Source organism: Crocodylus porosus, unplaced genomic scaffold (assembly GCF_001723895.1).
Source record: "Crocodylus porosus isolate Cpor-Errol unplaced genomic scaffold, CroPor_comp1, whole genome shotgun sequence".
Taxonomy (NCBI): Eukaryota; Metazoa; Chordata; order Crocodylia; family Crocodylidae; genus Crocodylus; species Crocodylus porosus.
In genome coordinates this window covers 14,922,364-14,941,410 of record NW_017728947.1, presented here as the reverse complement: position 1 = coordinate 14,941,410, position 19,047 = coordinate 14,922,364, and the positions used below count along the sequence as shown (strand labels likewise).

The window sequence follows — 19,047 nt, the reverse complement described above, 5'->3', positions numbered from 1 at the left end:
CCCAATCATGCGTTGCGTCCCACCACGTTTCCGTAATCCCCACCATGTACGGGCTGGTGTCAGCCAGCAGGAGGGTGCTTGTTACCCATACTACGAGCATTTGTGTAGAGGCATTTGAGGCCTCCTGTGGATGTGTGTACTGATCCCCTAGTCCCAGTGTTACCCTGGTCCCTATCTCTTACCTACCTCTTACATCAAGTGGACCAAGTCTCTTTAGGCTTTTCTTCTACCACCTCTTTGTGGCTATATCTGGTGCAGTGAAAAGCCAGATTCTCTCTGTACATAAAATCTCTGAGAATCACACTATACTTCCATCTGTTACCAAATGGCAGCCATACCTCTCCCTCTGAATGTCAACATACAGTCTACCACCAAGGTAGCATATTCTGCCTGCTTTGGAACCCTGGCCTATGAAGTAGCTAGTTGAGCAGCCTGCTTTTTGGGTTTTTTTAAAACAAGGTGCCCTTGACATCGCAGTTTTGTTGGATGCCGCACTTGAGGGAGGAGACCTTAAATCACTGTTTGATTAATAGCTGAAGTTTTCCTCATACCATTCAAGGACAATACTATTTGGCAGTCAACTGCACTGGCACCAGCCAGTGTGGGCTCCACGCTGACGCACAAAATGAAAGAACTGTCCTGAAATAACTGAGGTTCTTAGAGACGCAGTAGTCAGAATGGATTTCATGACCTGCCATCCATCCTTCCTTTTAAGAGTCTACAACAATATGGGCTTTGAATTCTGTGACCTGATAGAAGATCCTTTACACTCTGATATAGGATACAAGGAGGCACAGAATTACATGCATTGCCCTGCCTGACACTGCCGTATAAAAAATTTCTGTCTGAAGCACATGAGGTGCATAAGAATTAACACTAGGATTGGTACTGACTACAATACTTTAAACAGTTGCAGTTGATGTAGAGTAACTGATCTTTTCCTGTAATGTCCTGTGTAAGATTCTGTTGGATGTTCCATCTGTAAAAAGAAATCCTAATTAAATAGTACATAAATAGAATAAATGCTGACCTTTAAAATGTTCATCAATAGAGGAAACAAATTATATAATGGCCTCTACTCAGTTCTCATCTTCCTTTATTTCTCAGCAGCTTATGAAAACATTAGCCACTCCTCACTGTTTTTCTTACTCCATCCTTTCATGATTCTTCTCATGTCTCTTTGATCTTATATTCAGTGTCTTGTTTGGTGAATCCTTCTCTCTCTTTGCCTCCTGTTCTTTTTTTCATAATCCCTTCCTCTTTCCTCCTTAAATGGTTATAATCATTTTTGCTTTAATATGCATGGTTATGCTTATTATTTACAAATGCACCTTGCATTATCTTTTCAAGTATAAGTTTCTAAACCTTATTTTAAGACAGTACTTGACTTAACCCTGTCTTGTCTATCAGACTACTTTATACATGCTGGGTACTTGCATACATTAAAAAAAAAACCCAACAAAAAACGGTGCTTTACATGAAACATGGTGCATTCCTACCCCAACCCCCACTCCTGCCCAGAAGAGGCAGCACATTACTTCAACCTGGCTCATCTGATGTCTGTAAAGATCAGGCACTCTAGTGGGGCTTTTTTTGGTGCTTTTATTTAATAGCTGTTTGAATCAGCTTTGGCTAAAAGGTCCAAAAAGCCCTACTGAAGTGCCCGATATTTATAGGTACTTCAGAGCTGAGCTGAAATAATGCACTGCTTCTTCCAGTGAAGAACAATTTTTTTAACATCTGCAAGCAGCCACTCTCTTCACTCTGTTATTGTTCTTACCTTTTACCATCCAGTTTTTTCCTTTTATCACATTAGTGCTTTGTACCCTATAGTCACTCACGTGTTGAACAAGCTTCCTGGATATCTTGTAAAAGCAGTAGTGTGAAATCGGGGGGGGAGGGTGTAGGGGATGTTTGTTTTAAGTCCCTGCCTTGCTTCTGAATGCTAATGAGCATTTATACACATGCTCCTGGGAGGCGGCGGTACTCCATCCTCACCACCCCCCACCATCATTCTTGATGAGCAGTTTGCTACTTATATATTAATACAGTGGTATTTCACATTATTGAAGCATACTAACCTGGTTTCATGATATCTGTCCTTTTTTATGGATACAATAGAACCCATTTAATCAAATTCTTTTTTCACATAGTTTGGTTATCTGCATGTTTCACCCAGTTATTACATATCAGTTCTTTGCATATTTTGGCTTATTGTAAAAGCCAAAACTAGAAAAAATGATTTATCAAATATTACAAAAACTGAGCCACCCCGGGTTAACCATCTTTGATCACTTATATAGCATGTCTAGGAGGAGGAGGACTTCTTTGTCCCTCATTTAAATGGTTTGTTGAATCAGGACCTATCTGAAATGGAACATCTGTTACAGAGTCTCCTGATCAATCATCTCAGTTCTTGTCATCTTTGCTTTTGTCTGATTTCATTATTACACTGTTTAAATGGCTCTGTACCTTGGGGAAAACATTATAGTCTATAGACAGGAAGCAGACAAAGCTGTATGGTTTTGTGTGCATCCTTGACCATTTTTCCTGTATACAGTACAAGAGTGATAATACTCTTCTCATTCTTAGATATATTCTTTCCAAGGGTCATGATGATGTGATGATATCCGTTTCCTACATCTGAGCTCTCTGTTCTTTGACCTTTTTGAGGGGGGTTTGGTGGGAGAACTTATCCCAGGCAAATTACTAGGCAGTTTCTACAGTACACATCCTTTGCAGTACTGCAGTCAGAGTATTTTGTAACACTGTTTATGCAGCAGTCTCTCCCATACAGTGCTACAGTAATCTTCTATCACTGATTGTAGGTTAATTAGATGTTTTATGTAGCTTTTTGCCAGATTCTTAGCACTGAGAAAAATATATAAAATTTGATCCATGTGTTGAACCATTTCTTCAGCTAATGTGTCACCGAAGCTCACAAATATGCTAATTTTAATTTGCACATAATAGACTCACGTAGAATATGGCCCACTACTTCCAAAGTAACTGTTATCACAGTGATATCACAGTAATTAATAATTTGATTAATAATATGTCTGATATTTTTGCTGACTTGCAGATTTATTACCTTTATTATAAATACATGACAGGCAGTAACTGTAGCAACTTTCTCAGACTGTCCAACTAGCATATTTCATCTAAGTACCTTTTTCCCTCATTTGTTTCTTTGTCCATTTGCTGAGATTTCTAGCACAGATGCTAATGATAATGAGACTTTTTGTGATCTGAACAAACCCAAGCAATAAAAGGACTGAATCTACCAAACTTGGTTCTAGTAAAGTTACTCAGCAGTCATGGTGGCTGGTTTATATCTCTGCTTACCACTCTTATTTTGAATCTCTGAACTAAACAAATGATGTGTTACCAATACTCTGAGCTATCACATACTGTTTTAAATAATAATGTTTACTTTTTTAAAAAAATAAACTGGAATGGCCAAAGAGTTTTCCATTTTTTAAATTATAAACTTAAGCTATTTGTTGAAAAGAAATCTATAATTGTTTTATTCATACATACCAAGCTGTCTAAAAATAATTTGAATAGTTGGCACATGGCTGTGCCTATTTTTGAACTGTATGAGCAGGTCAGCAGTCGCATATAACTTCTACTTCACATCACGTTAAGATTTTGGACTTGCTATCAAAATTAATAAGGAAATGTTCTGGCCACTTAAACTGATCATAAATCATTTTTATAGCATTTTTCTGTTTTCCCAAATGGTTTAATGAATGTAGAACAGAAAGTATGATAAAATATTTGGTTCCAGGTAGCAACTTTGTGGTGCATAAAAAGGCATTTCAGATGGAGTATTTCAGGATTTTAGTATGTATGGAAACATTTCAAAAAAGGCTCTTCCTCTCTGTGGGAAAGACAGATCTATTATGGGGATTTAATGGATGGACTAGTTTCCACTACTTAAGGCCCACGAAAGTCCCGGAAGTCATATCGCTCATCGAAATAAGTGATGAATACATACATCATCTTGCCTCCAAAATCAATGGTCTTCATATAAACAAATCCTATTTTAAGAAAATGAATTAATATCAAATTCATAATACCAAATATCAAATTTAGCATGTTGATTACACTATATCAAATAAGCCAAAAAATTTGTATGATCTCTTTTTAATTATTTGGAAATACAGCCATCTTATTTAGTTGCCAGGCCTCAGAATAAGAGGGGATTAGTCCCAACAGCGATTGATTTGTAGCAATATTCCATTCAAATATATGGTGCAAGTTGGGTTAGATTGTTTAAAGATTGCATTTTAAAGGAGATTATAGCTAGAATGTAAAAATCATGTAGATCAAGGCTGTCCAGTTGGTGGCCAATGAGCTGCATTGGGCCCACAAGGTGTAATGTTCAGCCTACAGGCTCCTGCCCAGATACCACTCTCTCCCCACTGCCCTGGTTGCTGTGGTGGGTGATAACTGGGTTCTCTGGGGCAGGACAGTCCGGTAGGAGGTCCAATGAGCTTGCTGTTTGAACAGCAACACCAGCAGGAGGGCACTCCTTGTACAGCAGCAGCAGGGGGAGGGAAGAAACTTCCACATGGTGGTGGCAGTGGAGGGAGGAGGTTGCTCATATGGGCACAGGGACTGCTCACACAGTAGTAGAACTTGGGGGCTGCATGCAGCTGTGGGAAAGGAGCCGCTTGTGACTGGGGGGCTTGGGGAACCTGTGCATCTCCCACACTGTGTGCAGCCTGGGATCCATCTCCTGTGCAGTCTGTGGTCCCTGGCTGTTCTGAAGTTGGACAGTCCTGATGTAGACTGTTACGAGTTAGCCCATCTCTTCCCCTCATTCTGGGATTATATGAATCACTCCAACACAAAAAAAAAAAAAAGAAATAACTTGTTTTATTTATTGAAAAATGTGTGTGAAAATATGATTTTTTTTTTAGGATTAAACAGACAACTTCTAACTCACTAAATATTTGCATGTGTGAAGTCTTAAACAGCAAAGTGGTTTAATGTAATGAGGCTTTGGATATTGAGGTGCTGAGTTTCATTCTCATATGTGTATTTACACTTCCTGCTATCTCATGAAGTTCAAAAAATGCAAAAAAAACGAAGTTAGAGATATCCTTCTCCTAATAAAAATGGAAAAGAAAACAAAAGGAAAAGATTTGGTACTTGTACAGAGGATGGTTTTCAGGATTTCTAAGCATTTGGAGGAAGTGGTGGTGATTAGGACTAATCATCATTGATTCCTGATGCTGATAGTCAGCATTTCAGCAGGGCTTTTTGGTGCTTTTATCTAAAGCTGAGTCAGCTGTTCCTAGTGGTAGCAGATGACAGAACAAGGAGCAATGGTCTCAAGTTGCAGCTAGAGAGGTTTAGGTTAGAATTTAGCAAAAACTTTCTCACAAGGAGGGTACAGGTTACCCAGAGAAGTTGTGGACTCTTTGTCCTTGGAGGTTTTTAAGAACTGGCGAGACAAAGCTCTGTCTGGGATGATCTAGTTTAGGTTGGTCCCTTCCAACCCTAATTTTTTATGATTCTATGGCTCTTGTAGATTCCTTCAATTTCAGGAGTTACTATGTGCTTGAAAAAGGTTGTGGTGGTCTTGTGAAAAGACTTGCAGGCTAACAATACAAAATATAAGATCTGTATCTTAGTGAGCTTCTACCCCTCAGTGGCCAGCTGGGAGGGAGAAGAATTTGTGGTGTCATTTTGGCTAGAGGTCAAGATAGTAGATGCAGCATCAGCTCTGGCAGCAGACTCTGGAGGCAAGCAAACCTTAATGGCAAGCTGGAAGGTTAGTAAGCATCTTGCTTTCCTTTGAATATGGGAAGACCTGGCTGATCCGTTTCCTCCCTCCCCGCGATAATCCTCTCCTAAATTCCCTCAGCAAATCAAAATAAGACACTCCTCCTAAAGTCACTTGCAACATCCAATGGGATCTGATTAGTTCATGTTAAGACAAACAGAAAATCGAGCAATTCTAATAATTTTGGGCTTAAAAAATGCCTGAATCCAAAAATACATCCAGTCATTCCGGCAGCAGTTTCACAGGTATTTTGAGATGTTTGGTAAGAGGAAATAGAGTTGCCCTTCTAAAAAGTTTCATTTTTTACATGTAAGACTATTTGCGTCACAACCACTAATGTTTATTCTTTTGCAGAGGGTAAGTTTTATGTGGTATTCACCTTTTTGAAAGAAAAAAAAATAGAGTTCATAATTGTCAGTTAGAGAAGCTATCCAAAGAATTGTTTTAGAGGAGGCTATTAAGAGAAGAATAATTGAGTAATTATTATTTTAGTAGCACCAGTGAAAGTTGCATTTTTACATTACAACATATAATTGACACTATAACATTGTGATGTATATATTAAGCCATCATCTGAAACAGAACATACAGTTAGTAAAATACAAGCTTTTAATTACCAGTGTCAGTTAAAGTGATTTATAGTGGAGTGATTGCTACTTTTTCCCCCGCATGAGCACTCTATGTAGACTAGGTGTTTTTACTTTTATTTTTGTTAATACAGAATGACATATAATGGGAAGAATTAGCATGAAAATCAGTTGATCCTTTGCATTTTTATATCATGACCAGGTGCCTGCATTTTCTGTTTGCTGCGGAAAAACACAGATTTTCTCATTTGAAGGAGAAAAATGCGGATTTTCCTCTTAAAAGGAGAAAACAATGGGAAACCACAGGTTTCGTCTTGCAGGCTGGCTACTTAGAGCTGGGAGGACCAGGGGAAAGGCGATTGGAGGCAGGGGGTGCCATGTGTGAGCCACAGGCCTCCCCCCTCGTCCCTGTAGCCCACACTGGGGTCTGACTCACTCTGCTACTGCCTGCATGTGTCAGGGCCTCTGCAGTCGCTACACTGCAGCCCGGGCAGGATGAGGATACCTGGGGACCCACCTTGGCAGAGCTGGCGGGGAAGGGACTGTGGATCAGGAGTGAGGGGCACCGGCAGGGCTGGGGGGACTGTGACTTGGGACTGAAGGGCATCGGGGTGGGTAGGGGACTGTGGGTTGACAGTGCTGGGCCAGTGGGCTGGAGGAAGGAAGTGAGGGGCACCAGCAGGAACATGGAGCTGCGGGTTTGGAATGAGGGGTACTAGCATGGCCTGGGGGGCAGGGAAATGTGGGTCAGGATTGAGGGGCACTGTCATGGCCCAGGAGCTGTGTTGGGAGTGAAGGGCACCAGCAGGCAACCAAGCATGGAGACCAAGTTACCTGATTGTCTTGCTGAATTTGATTAGCTGCCTCTGCTGTGACCTGAACAAAGTCCTGTGGTGATATTATGTCCTGGGAACGTTGGAACAATTGGCCTTGAGTGCCTCCATTCTTTTCTATTTAAACAAATAGTTTAGTATTGGGCAATTGCCAGCGTGTTAACAAAAGTGGTTTTATTTTACAGGAAGGCAGAGTTCATTCATGATAAATTTTGAATGCATATGCTTAGGGGTTTAGTACAACCATTGGGATTACAGCAGCCATTAGGGTCAGCTACGTGTATCTCTTTAATTAGATTGTGTGATTTTGCTCCTAGCATCTTGTCAATATCTGGTTTGGTTTCTTGAATATTCCTCGATAATACATAGATAAATTGGATTATATGGAAACCACTAGGGTAAATAAGAGATGATGTTTGATCTTTCAGCTAAAGATGTTTTGCTATCTTTGGTTACTCGGGTTTACAAACTGCATTTTGTAGGGTCCTTGACTGCTGACCCATGTCTTTGTCACTGATGCATTGGAATCCTACGCGGCATACCTGTTGGTCCTTCAAAAATTTCAGTTAGTGAAAAAGTAATGTTTAGCCTACTTTGTGGTTCAGTTAAAGTGCTTGAACTAGTTCAGTTAAAGCTAGCTCAGATACCTCTACACTTACACCACTATCTGCAGTACAGGCTTTCCTTGAGAAGGCTGAGAAATGTTGTCTGCGTGAATTAATATTGGATTGTTGACATAATGATTATTATCTTGGTTTTAACAAGAATCATTCCTGATTTGACTGTTAAACATGATAACGTTAGTATGAGGAGGTAAATAAATAATATTTGTTGGAGGTTATGTGTTTGAAGGTTGGTTGTTGAATAAAGTAGTCTTTCCTAGTCAAACCTGTCATTTCCTCATTAGCAGTGCAATTCAGCTAAGTGCCTCTGTAGTTATGGTCTGTCAGATCTAAAAATAAAAATGAAAGACCTTTCTGTCTTTTTCTCTTTTGTTTTTGTTTCCCGTCACCTTAAGATTTTGCATTGTACAAATTGTACAACTTCTGTACTAAGCAGTGCAAGTCTCCAGTGCCCTTTAGAAAAGCTTTTCACTCAGTGTTGACCCATTTCCTGGATTAGTCTGGCTGAATTATGGATTATTTCTTCACTTAAGCTTTTCTTTGTTGCTCAATATTTCTAAGAGCCAGAAGCCTGTTGTGGCATAATAGTTGTAGTGTATTGAGCTAGATACATTTCCAGGTCGTTTTTGAAAACTTTAACCTTTAAGACATTTACATAAGTTTTTACAAAAGAGTGAACCATGAAATACAATTAATTATTTGACCATTACATTTTGCATGTGTGGGGGTATAATGTTTAAATCAGGATTCTAGAACAACAGGAAACAGGCAGAATAATACATTTGTTGGAATAGGATGTCAGATAATTTAGTACGAATTACAGATCCTTTAAATACTTGAAAACAGTGAAGGTCAGGAAGCCGCTGTTCCAAATTTTCCAGCATATGCATAATATTCAACAGGATGTATGTCTGCCTGTCAACTGTAGAGGAGTAATTCATAAAAATCAACGTGTTTGTTCTTTTTCATGCTGTGTTTGTGCCCTGAATATTTAGCATTGGATGTACCTTGAAGTAAACATTTCAGAGTTGCAAACAAATACGGTTTTGCCTTATAGCAGGAAGAAACTGGATTCTCATGTCCTCAGAGACTTGACATTCTGTTGCATCTATTTGCAGTGGATACACTTCAGGGTTCGAAATGACATTTTGCTGGTCTTCCTATGTAATAAAGTAATTTAAGAAAGAATTAAAAATAAGTCAGCAGTTTTACAGTTATTTGTTAGTACGGTGATAGATATGGATTGCTTTCACATATGTAATGCTGAACATATCCTAGACCTAAAAAGAGTGTCTAAAATGTGTGTGTGTGTGTGTGTGTGTGTAATATTTCAAAATGAAGTTACTGATTGCTGCTGGTTATTTATCACTTTTGAAAATCAGATGCCTTATAACAAACATGGACTTAGAGATCTAGCTTGTCTTTGTTTTTAAAATATAGGTTGTGTTGGTTGGGGGGTGGTCCACAAGATCCTTTTAAGTGCCATGCAGTATTAGCACTTTTAGATGTGCAAACAGCTACATGATTCATAAAATAAACCTAGAAATTTCAAATAGAAATTTATAGTGTCAAAAATATTGTGACTGGTTGTTGTGCTCTTTCTGAGTGCTTTGTCATAGAAGAATTGCTATATCCTATAGTCAGTAAACAAGTGACAGCTAAGACCTGGCATTTTCTGAGATGTGTGCCTTGAGTTAATGAAGTGGAGAAGCACTGATAGAGTTTTAAAGAGCTACAGTTGGAGGTCTCATAGCAAAGCCACACAAGGCCCATCATCAGATTCTTGAGTGGAGAGTCCAAAAAAGTTCAATGATGCTAAATTTTCCAAGAATTTGCGTCAAAATAAGGACCAAATTCTTGCTGGGGCATGGGATGAGTTTCAGGGCCTTGCCACTAATCCAAACATGGTATGTCCAATAGATGGTCTAGCTTAAATACTATATAAAGAACTTCTCCTTAGAAAGGTTCCTAAGTTGATTCTAGAGTGCAAAGGCCGAAGAGCTGACTTTCAGCAGTTTTTGACAGATACCTCTGTCTGTGTTCATGAACACACAGTTTGTCATGAATGCACAGTGTGTGGCTTCAGACTTGCATGTTTTAAATTTAAGGATATGTTTAGTTGGATGTGCTCTTTTTAAGGGTTTACTTCAATTGAAGCCATTTTATTTTCAAATTTACGAGGTCATGCAAAATTTTTGAGAGATCAGTTTGTGAATGAAACTTCACATGCCATTCATCTGTTCCTGCAATAGCTTGGTCAAAAACAGGGTTTTATCTCTCTTCGCTTTCCAAAAAGTGATGGTGATGCTGAGGAAGATGGAGTTGTGATTTTCATTTAATGAGAAGTAAAAAAACCCTTGAATTTATTTATTTTTTTTTTTAAAACAAACTTTGGGTAGAAAACAAAACCAAAAAGTCTGGGTCAAAGTTGAATACCAGAAGTAAGGTGTAATAGTACATAGTACAGCATGCACACACTACAGTTTTATGGTTTCTGTGTATATATGCTTTGTCCCTGACATCCTGAATGAAAAATACAGGTTGTTATTCTAGATCCTGCAAGGAACTGCCTGCTTCTGCCACTGCTTCTCTGATTCTGGGATGAATTTATCCACTTGTCACTACAAGTGCCTCTGAGGCTGTAGACAACCGTTAACTCCACATAGCAATAGTTCACAGCACTTCTAACTATGACAGGTTCTTCTGCTGCTTACTTCTGGCTGCTGATTTAGGCATGAGAGATGACTCAGGCTGGAGAGATGAGGTTTTGTCTGTTCCTCTGTGTGTCCAGGGAATCATTAAGTTACTGGAGCCCCATGACTCTACTTAGGTGGTACTTTCTGCTTACACCTCTCCCAACTGCCCAGGGGCATAAACATTGAAAGGAGCTACTACCCTTCTTTCCTACCAGTGTAGACACAGCACTTTATCCCTATCAAGAGGTGTTAGCAGGGTTTATGGGGTCACTGGGGTTTTTCACACAGATCACTCAGATTTCATTATATGTCTCTTAGACTTTTTTTATATTATTGGCTCTTATAATATTATCCTTTTTTTTTTTTGCCATAGTATACTATGCCTTTCAAAAAGGCATACCACATACACCCTTTCCTAGAAAATCATCCTTTCAAAATTGGGGTATGTAGTTTAAGGAGGGAAGTTGATTTTCTTCTCCAGAATTGCACTGCATGGAGACGTAGAAGCATAAAGACACTGTGCTACAAGATGGCTGCCAGCTTCTCTCCCCTTGACAGCAAGCCTGAGAGGGTGCAGTTCAGGGTTAAACTTTCACAACTGCTCTCAAATTGGCACCCATTTTTGTCAAATTTTACCCTGAAGTAAGGATACAAGGGATATATAGTAATCAGGTGCCACTCCCCATGGCACTACATACTCCCATATCACTATTATGGGATAAACTTGATACAAATGGGTGCCAATTTGAGAGCAGCTGTAAAAGGGTTAACCTCCTCCTGCTTGCTCCCATGGAGGCTCAAGGCCATGATGGGAAAAATCTTCTTTTCTACATTCTGTCTTCCAAAAGCAAGGTGTGTAACTTATCTGGGGACATGTGATATGTGATAAAATATGGTAATTTTTATCTTCCTACAATTACATTTAGTGGTGAAGGCAGAACTGATGAAGTCCAGACTCCATTTAGCTGGATTCAGATGCCAGGGCACTTACTGTTATACCATTTGTTTCAGAGTTTAACATAAATGAAAAACTTATGGGACCCTTTTGCTTGTTTCCAAGATCAAATTCCATCAGGTAGAAAAATGCTTACTCACCTCAACTTCAGCATTGAGTTATGACCCATGTCACTTCCAGCACACTGTATAGGAACTGAGATTCTTACCAGCAATAGAATCCAGGAAAATATTCCAGAAGTGAAAGTTACAGGCATCCCAAATCCAAAGCTCCCTACAGCCAGTCCAGGATCATTACCGAAAAAACCATTTCTAGACAGAAGCATTTCAGGTAGATTTATATTTTGGACATTGTAAACTGTTAGAGGTATGGGTGAATGCTAATATGTCTGACAGGCTTTGAATCTCAGCTGCAAAATACTGTGCAGTTTGATAATCTCTAGCAGACTATGACATTGTCTTGTACAATTATTCTGTTCTCACTCTTTTTTTTTTCCCCTCTGTTTCAGTTGCAGTGTTTTTCTTGGTTACAGCTTCTAGACAGTTATTTGAGCTAAAAGCTCAAGTTGCTCCTGTGCCCCTCATAGTTTTGAATTCAGGTTTCAAATGGCATGGGATATTACAACTAAGTATTTTCACAGACAATGTAGGTGCTTATTTGTGCTCTTATTTTTGTGTGAGCTCTTATTTAAATGCATGATAGATGGACAGATATATGCCCGACTAAGATTTAAAGCACAGATTAATGCAATTTGAGTACATATTCAAATTGTTTGGATGTGCGTGTATAAATGTCTGTATACTGTACTTATGCCTATGTATAGTGAAAACTAGGGCTGTGCAAAATGCTTGTGTTTTGTTTTGAATTCAGTGTTTCAGAGGGATAGTGTTTTGCAGTTCATAGGGCTGTCCAAACCAGCTGTGTTTTGTTTTGTTTCCTATTTGGCATTTCAGAGGAGCAGTGATTCGTTTTGGTGTTTTGAATCACTGTCCCATTTTGTTTCGGCCAAAACTCTTTTGGAGCTGTTTCGGAATCCCAACTGTTTCAGCTGTAGGCTGTAATGGAGCCCTGCCTTTTGTTTTGGATTTGGTGTTTCGACCGTCAAAATGTCCAAATCAAAAAAGAAATGAAACAGCTGCCAAAATTTTACACAGCCCTAGCGAATATCACTTAAACTGGGACTTTTAATTTCTTTTTTTAAGGCTCCTAAAATGTTAGTTGTTCATATCAGATTTGAATGTTGTGAAGGAGAAGAGTGAAACAAGTTAACGTTAAGAACAATTCATCAAGACCAGAAATAGTTTGCTAGATAAATACAAGTGTTTCCATGGTCATTAAACTTGCCTAAGAGTTGCTCCAGTACAAATAATTACAAAAAAATGTTTGGCAGGTTATGAAGCTAGCTGAAAAGTAATTACCTCATAATCACTGTTGAACAAGGAGCTCCTTGCAGCCACAGTAAAACCTACACTTAAATGGAAATCTTCCAAGATAATCCTGTTAATACATGATTACATTTTAAAGTATAGTCCATGGAAAAAAGCACCAATATTGAAAAGGACATGTTATATATAGTCATGACAATAGCAACCCTTCATTAGTTATAAATTATAGTAAGGTTCTTTTATAACTGTAAATCTTATTGTCTTCCTTATCAATGTTTTTGTCAGTCCTACTTTAATTATCTTTCTACATCTTAAGAATATAAGCTCATCGTATACCTTTTCGAATTCTATAGTGCTTTGATATGTGATTGTAAACCTGTACTCAAGAATGATTTCAAAGGAAAAATGGTCCTGATTAAGAATTTACTGAATAGCAATTGTGTCAGAATTCTGATATTTCTTTTATACTTACCTTTGCAATAAAGTACTTCATTGCATAATATGACACAGGAAAAAAGACTCTTTTCTATCATTTTAATTCAAAAGAAACTTTTGCTTAAAACAAAAGTCTGTCTATGTCTGTGTATTTCAGAGTCAATACTGTTGGGCAAAACTTTGTCCTCTAGTGGTCTTATTTTAGAGAGAAAGGAAGAGAAACGTGAAAAAGAAAGATTTGTGAAAAAGCTAAACATGTTCTTCTGATGAGTTTTGAGAAAACAGTGGACCAACATTTCTAAAATGTGATTATGGGATCTTCCTGTTATCCTTGTGGGTTTTTTAAGAGTTGTAGTCATTCTGCATTCTGCAACATCAGTAATTTTCTCATGACCTAACTAGCAGAGGTATGCAAACTCATATAGCTGCATAGTTTCATAGTAGCTAGGCTCAGGAAGAACCTGAACAGATCATCTAGCCTGACCCCCTGCCACAGGCAGGAATGAATGCTGGGTTCACAAGACCCCAGACAGGTGATCATCCAACCTCCTCTTGAGTTTGCCCACGGTAGGGGTGACGACCACTTCCCTGGGAAGCTGGTTCCAGATTTTGGCCACCCTAACTGTAAAAAATTGCCTTCTGATCTCTAACCTAAACCTATTCTCCATCAGCTTATTACCATTGTTCCTCATCACCCCAGGTGGTGCTGGAGAGAAAAGGGCTCTACCTATTTGCTGTTGATCTCCCCTGATGAGTTTGTAGGCAGCCACCAGTTCCCCCCTCAGCCTCCTCTTGCTGAGGCTGAACAGGTTCATATCCCTCAGTCTCTCCTCATAGGGCCTGTCCTGCTGCCCTCTCACCAAGCGGGTGGCCCTCCTCTGAACCCTCTCCAGGCTGGCCACATCCCTTTTGAAGTGTGGTGCCCAGTACTGGACGCAGTGCTCCAACTGCGGCCTGACCAAAGTCGCATAGAGGGGGAGTATCACCTCTCTGGACCGGCTTGAGATGCACCTTTGGATGCATGACAAGGTATGGCTGGCCTTGCTGGCTGCAGTCTGGCATTGGCAGCTCATGTTCATCTTGGAGTCAATAATGACTTCAAGATCCCTTTCCACCTCTGTCAAGAGGGGAACTCCCTAGCTTGTATGTATGCTGTGGATTCCTTCTCCCAAGGTGCAGCACCCTGCATTTGTCTATGTTGAACCCCATCCTATTCTTATCTGCCCACTTTTGCAGTCTGTCTAAATCTAGTTGCAGCCTCTCTCTTCAACTATATAAGATAGTTTGGAAGTCAGCTGAAAAGCTGTTTCAGATTCTAGAAAGAATATGATGATGCAATCTAAAATGCTTTTTCCACCTTTTTAATAATGTTATTGGAGAAGTTGATTTTTATCCATTTGGCTGGATAAACTTAACCAGCTTAATAAAGGATTAGTAAAAGATGAAAATTATGTAAGCAATGAGAATTTACCTAGATACTTTTTATGGGACAGAAACTAAGGTTGTGTTTTTGTTTAGCATCTGTTTCTGTAATTGTTAAAGGAATGGATGGAGTTATGGATATAAAACCATTTTCAGTTTTGTATTTAACTTTAAGGGCCCCTCTAGCCATCCAGGCGAAGGCGTGATGCATGATCCACACAATTATGCCTCCTGCCATGTGCCACACATGCATGGCAGGAGGTGTGATTGTGAGACTGAGGAATAGCTCCAATCATACCTTATTGCCAGTGCAGTGGGGAGCCCGGGATCGAGATCAGCAAGTAGAAAGCTCCCATGACTGCAAGCCCTACAGCTGACAAGGCTCACAGCCATGGCAGGATCTTACGTAGCAGGCCCCTCAGCTGTGAGGGCATATGGTGCATGCTGTCAGCTGATGAGGCTCCCAGCGTCAGGGGATCACATGGCTACACTTTCAATTAATGGTATGGTAAGGATGAGCCAGAAAGTTACTGTATGTTTTTTGTGGAATAACTTGGTGGCTTCTTCCTTCTTTTATTACATCATTAATTAGTTGAATGTGTGGCTAGGTCACAACTTAAGAAGTCATTAACTTCTTAAGTTAATCACTCTGCAAGTGTAACATGTAGGTGGGACCTGAGTGTATCAGTAAAGATACACATATTATAAGCATCATTTCTAATAATCTTTTTATAATCTACTTTTGGTTTATGCCTTATAAGCAGGGATCCTGGTTTTCCCTGCTAAAAAATCGCAAATTGTCTGATTAAAACCCCCCAAGTCCATAATTAAAATGAAAGGCCATTCACTCCCGCCCCCACCTCCCCACAACCCCCTGGCCCTGCTTGTGCCCCTCACTCACCACCCCAGCCCTGCTCGTGCCTCCCAATCCCCCTCCCAGCCCTACTGGTGCCCTTCACTCCCTGCCCCACAGCCCCTTGGCCCTGCTCATGCCCCTCACTCCCGCCCCATAGCCCGTCCAGCCCTGCTCGTGCCTCTCACCCCCCCGCCCCAGGCCTCTACATCCCCAGGCCTGCTGGAAGGGGGGCCTCCAGCTGCCAGGGCTACAGGGCCAGGGACCTGGGTTCACAGCCCCCTGTCCCTGACATAAGGCAGCTGCTGCAGCAGAGCAAAGCCTAGCTCCCTCCCTGCTGCCTGCTTGGGCAGTGGTTGGAGCCGGCTCCCTGCTGAGGCGCACACCCCTCCAGGGTCAGGGGGACCCATGCCCCCAGATCAGTGCATGGGGCATAGGTGGGTGCGTGCTGTGGGCTCGGGCTCCCTACCCTGCTGCTCAGCCTCCTCTCGCTGCATTGTTCCTTCTGCTGCAGCAGCTGAGGTTACTGGGGCAGGGCAACAGGATAGGAGGGAGCCCAGTGAGCCCATTGCCTATGCAGCAGTGCCTGGGCTTGTGCTGTACGCATGGTGGGAGAGGTGGGGAAAGCTTGCGCTTGTCCCCGTGGTAGGTGAGGGTGGCTAATACTGGCCATGAGGTCATGACCTGCACTGGCCATACATGGGCATCCCAGGGAGCTTTTGCAACACTTACATTTTATGGCAGAAGCCATATGCAGACCCCAACTGCTCAGATATTAAACAGCCCAGACCTAGGTAGTCTGTTGTCCATTCTCTTACCTCACAAAACTTATTTTTAATTTGCTTTACAATCTGGTCCTTAGTCTTAATTAAACAGTGCTTCGCTTGTCAAACTCATTTGAACCCTGGGCTCTTGTGAGCTGAACGTGAACCACAGGGAATCTGGCACTGCTCTGTCAGTGCCAGCAGCCAACACATTAACACTGCTGCTGCTACTGAACCCCCCCAGAGCCACAGCTGCTGAAGCTGCAGTGTCAGCATGGCCAGCAGCCAGGGGGTGATCGCTGCCCATTTCACTCACCAGCAGCAACTGCAAACACTAAAATCTGTGGCGGTTTTCACCCCCTGGCTGCTGGCCACCCTGGCACTGTGACTCTGGAAGCTATAGTGCTGGGGTTGAGTGGCGGTACGTTAATTCTTTGGTTCTTGGCTGCTGTGATTTAAATCCCCACAGGCCAGATGACCCACCCTCTGCCCAAAGGTCTTACGTTTGACACCTGTGGTTTAAATAGTCAGCTGTCCTTTAAATATTTCCATGCATATGCAGAGTCAATACTGGACTTCATTTAACCTAATGATTCCAAGAATATACCTTTATGGATAAAGTATGAATGTGTTAGCAGGCAAACATCGTAAGTCAAGGTCACTAGTCTGATTTATTCACAGATATTGCAGAAGGGTTTAGAAGTTAAGCCTGGATCAGCCACCAATATTGGACTTTCAGAATAAAGACTTGTGCGTAATACCATGTGCAGCATTACACAAGTGTTGTTGGGTTTTGTATTCCGAAAAGGAAGTCCTTGGAAATGGGATGGAAAAAGAAAGTATGCAATAGAAATTATAACTGCAGGAAAATATTCAACTGATGTACAAATTTCTAAAGCAGAAAACCAACAAAACTGACAATTTAAAGAAAAGGGAGAAAAATCACAGCGTTAAGGGACACATATATTACAACACTACAAGTGCCTCAGCACTTTGTACTGCTGGAAAAATAAGATAAAAATAAGAGTGCTATGGGGACATGAACACATTCAGACTGCCCTGGCGATAAGGGTCTGCTTCTTAAACAGAAACTTCTTTTTGTGTCAGATCTGCCATTTTTGTGCAGATACTATCTTTTTGTCACACTACAAGCATGCGTATAGTATTCCAAAAGTAACATGTTCATAGTTGTAATACAATTTTTTTTCTAAATTGACTTTTTAATTTTCATTCTTTATTCTGTGTTGCCAAGGTATTCAGAATTTCTAAATCCTTTTTTTAAGGAATCCAAAATGTACTGAGTTTGTTCTGTGCGGTCCTGACAGAAAACAAGGTTCTTTTTCACTCGGCAAGTTTCCAAAGGCTCAGTGATGCCTGTAGAGCGTTGGAATCTCTAATGTTTCCTCTGAAATACAGGTGAGTTTTGTTAGACAGTTTTGACCCTTCAGAATTAATTTTCAAAACCCTTAATGCTGCGAACTGGTTTTAATCATGGGAGCAGTACCATGTAAGGGAATGGACTACTTTCATGAGTAAAAACAGTTGGGGCTTAGTTGGTGTAGTTCATTGATTAAGAAGCTGGTTGCATGAGCATTACATTTTAAGCTTTAAATAATTTAACAAAACTACAATAGAAATCCTATCAGCAACACTAATTCTAACTGTAAACTTCTTCAATAATGTAGTAATCCGTACCAGCCTATCTGATAGTTTTCTAATGTTTACAAGTATTCATACTACAATCAATAAATTCCTTATGAACTCAAGATTAGAACCCACATTTTTGGATTAAAAGATAGCAAAGCATGCTTTTAGTGTAGCCCAGATGGAAGTAATACAATTATAATTCAGTTGTTTGCAAATGATACTTCTCATTTTAAATTTGCAGTAGTCTTGTATTGTTTAAAAAATTTAAAGGCAGGCTTTTATTTTACTATCCAATAATTTAAAAAAATGAAAATGGATTTTGAAACATTGTTCCTTACTGTTGTTGAAAACAGTGTCTAATCTTTTAGAGCTGTAGTGAACTAGATGATTATTTTTTATCCAGGTTTTAGTGAGGCTCTGATCACAAGTAACAATAGCTCAGCATTCTCAATTTAGTCCCAAATATATAGTGTCTGATTCACAATGTTTTATATGTGGGGATTTTATTTTTAACTGCCACTGTACAAAGGGAACAACTTGCTTTATATATTGTACTCAGTGCTCTCTCTGTCAAGTATTACTAGCCTTTTAAAACTCAAAATCTTTTCCATAAATGATCTAATCAATAAAAATAATTCTGTGCTCAATACAAGACACCAATAAGAGGCATATTAATTTGTATATTTTGATGCCTTTTTTTCTTACTTTACATATATTTTCCAAAATAGGAAGTGTTTTTATTTTGCAGTAACATTTTATAAAGGAATTACAAGTCCTTTGTGATTATCCCTAGCGGTTTTATGGACTCCCTGATATTTTAATGCCAGAATGTCCTCTTCGTAGTTTCATAGCTTCTAGGGTCAGAAGGGACCTGAGTAGATCATCTAGTCCGAACCCCTGCCATGGCAGGAAAGAGTACTGGGGTCAAACAACCCCAGCAAGGTGTTCATCTAGCCTCCTCTTAAAGACCCCCAGGGTAGGACCCTGCACCGCTTCTCTTGGAAGTTGGTTCCAGATCCTAGCCGCCCTGACCGTGAAGTAGCGCCTCCT

General features: G+C 40.2%; 1 protein-coding gene across 4 annotated transcripts in view; it reads left to right on the top strand.

Annotated features, from left to right (window-relative positions):
- Positions 1–19,047, top strand: part of SBF2 (SET binding factor 2) — a 489,875-nt gene that overhangs the window by 266,276 nt on the left and 204,552 nt on the right. For all 4 annotated transcript variants that reach the window (XM_019551418.1, XM_019551417.1, XM_019551415.1 and 1 more), the window contains one exon: positions 17,634–17,766. In XM_019551418.1, the coding sequence (XP_019406963.1) occupies positions 17,634–17,766 (133 nt within the window). The remainder of the gene's footprint in view (positions 1–17,633; positions 17,767–19,047) is intronic.